This window comes from Diuraphis noxia, unplaced genomic scaffold, assembly GCF_037042655.1.
Source record: "Diuraphis noxia isolate RWA-SAM2 unplaced genomic scaffold, SU_Dnox_SAM2 contig0001, whole genome shotgun sequence".
Classification (NCBI taxonomy): Eukaryota; Metazoa; Arthropoda; class Insecta; order Hemiptera; family Aphididae; genus Diuraphis; species Diuraphis noxia.
Window position 1 is genome coordinate 76,564,806 of NW_028301711.1, and position 5,570 is coordinate 76,570,375.

The window sequence follows — 5,570 nt, forward strand, 5'->3', positions numbered from 1 at the left end:
CATTTTGTGTTTCACTTGTTAAAGAAACTGACTGCCTATCTGACTGCCAAGAACAAGAGGGCTGGTCTATGACATTATTATACAAAAGGCTATCTTCAGTTGATTTGTCATTATTAAAAAGATTAGACTCATATAAATTTATTTCTTCTTGGATTTTCCTTCTTTTTGATCTATAGCTTTTAATCATCTTAGCCCTTATAGGTACTCTAGCTACAACAACAGTTGAACTGTACCTACCTACATACATAGTTTATACGGTTAATTTAATTTATAATTTCACTATTAATTAATTTCTATAATTAAATATAGGTATTCATAATAAATACTTAAATAAAACATTCATTATTTAAGTATTTTTGTTTTTTTAGAACTTCATTTTTATACTGTAAACCTAAGCAGATCGCAATATATTTTCATGGAATTATTTGGGTCATGATTTTACAAACAATGAGATTTAATTAATTATTAAATATTAATATATTATACATATCAAGATTAATTTTTAAATAAGAATACCTGCTATTATATTATAGGTAGGAAACAAAATATTATTTAACCATCATATACGACTTAGGTAGGTCTAATAGGTCCATCAATATAATATTAATGCAGTGGTAGGTACAAAACCATAGCCCCACACGTATAAAGACTTAACAACCTGCTATTTAAAAAATAAATTATCAGTTTTTACCGTGTTTTCATCTAATGAATCAAACTCATAATTAGGCTTAAAAACGTACCATCTCTGAAACCCTAGAGTAACACCTAACACCCAATATAGATAGGCCCCACAAAAACATTTTTACAATGCCCCAATATTCGTCAAACCAGCTCTGCAATTATTAGTTATCCCTAGTTCAGGTACTCTACCAATACTTTTCCAGTTTCCTATACTTTTGTTAAAATTAACTACTCCGAACTCTAACTGTACCCATAACACTAGACGTGATATCAAAACAATTTATTATATTTAGAGGCTAGTGCGTTATGTAAATAAAATAAAATGTACTTACTTGTTTAGTAGTTAGCTATTGATGACTGCTGAATGTCCAAAAGGCAAAAGTCATTAGAAGAATAAATAATAAATATCGAACTCGAACAACTGAACAAAAATTCGTCTATTCAGTTTACATTGTCAACAAATAACACGTGTATACTTTATAATAACATGAGCGACGAGCGTTGAGCCGTTTAGTGCTAGTGTAGAGAGAAGACGGTCGATGGGAGTGCGTCAGCGTCACTGCATGCGTCGGCCGTTGCATAATAATGTTTACAAATTACGGAAAAACCCACATAGGTTAGAATCATCTAAAATACAAGTTTCTGCAATATAAGATAAAACCATATACTTATCATATGTAATGAACATATTTTAACAACATTTCAATTCATGTACCAATGAAATATATCCAACATCATTTCAAAAACAAGTGGCTAAAATGTAGACAAACCATGTGTTTACAATATTAAAAAAAGATATGTTCACAATCAATTTATCAAATGTATAAATTACATATTTCCAATGTCATTAAGGAAAAACATTGCTAAAACATTTCTTAAATTGTTACGGTTAATATTGAATGGAATATATGTGTATAAAATGTTTGTAACGTAAATTTAAAACACATTTCCAAAAATATTTAAAACACATATTGCTATAATATTGACATGTGTACAATGCTGTGTGGGTAATTTTTCATTTTCTGCAAGTGATGGTATCACTGAATTGTTCCAATGTATGTTTTCTAATGCTTTGCCTAAAGGATTTTCCATGAGTCATTCAAAAATGAAGTACTTAATAACTGATGCCATTGGGCCTTACTTTCAGCAACAATTATATAAAGATGTAACAAATGAATATTTTAGTATCATATATGATGAAACCACTAACTCAAGTGGAAACAAAGAGTTACAGATTTAATTCGGTACTATTCTAGTTCAAAAAATATGGTTTCATCTCAACATTTAGTCACCTATTTCACCTATTTTATTGGTAAAGCAACTGCTGAGATATTATTTGAAAAAATAATTCAAGCTTTAGATCAAGCTAATTTACCATTGAGTAAAATGTTGATGTTAGGATCCGACGGCCCGAATGTTAATAAAAAAGTGGCACGCTTAATGAATGAAGAAATAGTGACCTGTAGAAATATTAAATTAATTGATATAGGCATTTGTAATATACATATAATTCATAATGGATTTCTTAAAGGTGTTGGTAAATTTGGCGAAGATGAATCTCAGTTAATTGTTGCTGTTTACTATTATTTTAATGGATGGCCAACCAGATGGGAGGAGTTTACACATATTTTAGAAGAATTAGATCTACCAATACTTCATTTCATAAAGCATGTACCCTCAAAATGGTTAACAATCGATAATTCTTCCAAAAGACTTATTGAAAACTGGACAACAGTTGAAAAATATTTTTTGGATTTTATACCAAAAGAAGAAAAATCGTCCCTATTATCAACAAATAGTTACCGTAAAACGGGGTGAAAAGGAACGATTTTAAAGGTTTTTTGGTCATAAAAACGCCAATTTTTTAGATAGAGTTTTTCCGAAAAGTGTTTTAGATAGACTACACACTGATTCGTTATTATAATGGGAAATTTTTTATTTCAGTCTGTTAGTTTTTTTAATATTTTTTTTTAAAAACGTGTTCCTATTTCCCCGTTAATGGGGTGAACCGGAACATAGTTAAAATGTTCTCAAGTTTTCTTATTCTAACCAACTGGAGGTTGATAGGAACACATTTTATTTTTTTAAAAAGGTTATAGGACATACCTACCTTATTAATTTTAAAAGAAATTATAAAAAAATACCAACATAATTAATTAAAAACAAATTAAAATAATAATTTATTACATCAGGTATATTTAAAACAAAACAACTTAATTATTTTCATTATCTTTTAAATAACTTAATAAATAATATAACAACAACTTACATTAGAATAAATTGAATAAGTCTTTTCATTTCTTTTTAAATAGGTACCTAACTTAATAAATATCATAATAACAAATTAAATCAAAACAAATTGTATGAGTCTTTTCATTTCTTTTTTAAATAATTCAATAAATATTATAATAACAAATCAAATTAAAACAAATACCTAGCATAAGTCTTTTCATTTCTTTTTTAGATAACTTAATAAATATCATAATAACAATAAACATAACAACAAAATACATAAGTCTTTTAATTTCTTTTTAAGATAACTTAATAAATATCATAATAACAACTTAAATTAAAACAAATTGTAAACTCTTAATTTCTTTTAACAGTCTTTTATTTTCATTTTGATAGGTAGGTTTTTAAGTAGGCAGGTAACAATAATTTACCATTCATTAAAATTTACAGCAAACAGCATTTGTCCTCTTCTTTGAAGAATAGGATGATTTAAAACTCCTATAATATCTTCTTTATTTATCCAACATTTGTCTTCAGGATCAGGGAAAACAAAAATTTTTCCTGAATCCAACTTTGTAGGACTATACTTTACAAAAGATGCTTGAACCTCAGATTGTTTTATTTCCAATACAGTACCAATGAATAAAACATTTTTTGATGAACACTGTCTTGATCCAGAGTAATTGGAAAAATCGACAACAATCCAATCATTTTCCTTGAGTTTTAAATTTTTACCATATGGATATACTCCTTCTAATTGTTTTCCATTTTTCAAAGTTGTATCTACACTGTTTTTGTCACTTTCATAAGCATCTTTCAAACTATTGACTGAAATATCATCATTCTCCTCTAGATCACTAATGATTGCTTCTGGATCATCAACCTCTTCCATTTGCATTTGTTCCTCTTCATCAGAACTGGAAATTTGTTGGTTTTCAATTTCTAAAACTTCAACGCTTTTACCTGGCTGAATATCTAACCGCTGTCTCTTTTGTCTTGTTTTATTTGTGCCTTTCGAATAACGCATTTCTTTTAAAATTGAAATTAAAGATGTACTCAAAACTATACTGTCTTCAGTATCATTTTCCATTGTTTCTGGTGGTAAACAATTCAATACATTTTCTCTATTTAAAGGGATTATACCACATTTTTTAAATCCTGATTGGATATTATTAATTTGATTTTTTTTTATGTCATTCATTAAAACATTTAGAAGTCTAGGAAATTCCGACTTGGGGATAGCCGATTCATTTTTTCCAGCTCCAATTTTCCAAGTTGTCAAAATTTTGCGCCAAGAAATTTTTAATGGACGAAAAAATGACACATCTAGTGGTTGAGTTAGGTGTGTTGAGTTTGGCGGTAAAAATACAAATGCGATGTTATGCTTTGAACATGCTTTTATTCCTGATATAGTCAAGTGTGAAGACAAATTATCTCCTATCAATATCTTTTTGCCTGGTTTATTTTTAAAATGTGGAATCACTATTTTAAGAAGCCAATCCTCAAAACAGTTAGAGTCAAACCACCCAGACTTGCTTCTATTATACCTTGAGTTTTTAGGACCACCAACAATCCAAGGTGTATACATGTGCAAAGCTTTGTATACTGTGTATGGGGGTAGAAGTTCACCATCACCTGTACAAGCAAACATTACAGATGTACATGACTTACTGTGGTTCATAACCCTTTCGGGATACTTGCAACCACGTTTAGAAATAACTTTAATCCTTCCTGGGTCATCACTCAAGTTTGTCTCGTCATAGTTTAATATGTTACTTGGTGGAATATTATTTAATGAATGTTCTAGATTATTAAAATATTCATTTATATCTTCTCTAGATACTTGTGTACGTGATCTTTTAATATTTTGACAAAGCCTTTGCGAAAGCGTATCTCTATGACGTCTTAAGAAACACATTGCAAAGTCAATACCAGGCATGTTATCTTTAAATTTTTTTATGTTAGTACCTTTGGTGTCTAAATAAGATTTCACTATTGTTCTTAAATCAAATGTTGTCAATGGATAACCCCATGACGAACATGTTATTAGACTTTCAACAATTAATTGTTCAACATTTTTAGATAAAATAGTTTGGCCGCCTTGTGGTTTCATGTTTTTACCAGGATTTAGTTCTTTAAATTTATTATGCCTGTGCAAAACTGTCACAGGTATACCATATTTTTTGGAACAGTCACGATACGACATACCTGATGTTTTGCCCTCTAGTGCCGAATTTATTTGGTCATCGGTGTACTTTGCCAATGGTTTTTTTCTAACTGTTCTTTGGTATGTACGTGGCATTTTGAAAATAAAGGTACCTATTAAAATACAAATAATATAATTAGGTTGCTACTAAATAACTTATAAATTTTTTTTTTGTTATGCACTTAGTCTATAGCATTTATATAGGTAGGTAGGTAATAGACATTTTTATAAATGTGGTAGGTAGGTATTGAAATTTGTTAATATTTTCGAGTGTTCCTGTTCACCCCATTTATGACACAGATGAGTAGTATTGAACTTTGAAGCATATTTTCTACTCAAGAAAATACTATAAATTCCAATATTATAGAACAAATCATTATTAATATATGTATATTAACTTTTAATAATTGTAAAAATTGCTTACCTCAACTCCGTGTATGACTTTCCTATG

At 28.9% G+C, this 5,570-nt stretch overlaps 1 protein-coding gene across 1 annotated transcript; it reads right to left on the bottom strand.

Annotated features, from left to right (window-relative positions):
* Window positions 1–3,340: 3,340 nt before the first annotated feature.
* Window positions 3,341–5,176, bottom strand: LOC149061759 (uncharacterized). Its single transcript, XM_089215104.1, has one exon. It carries the CDS (start codon window positions 5,117–5,119, stop codon window positions 3,341–3,343), a length of 1,779 nt encoding a protein of 592 aa, XP_089071230.1. The 5' UTR covers window positions 5,120–5,176.
* Window positions 5,177–5,570: the final 394 nt, after the last annotated feature.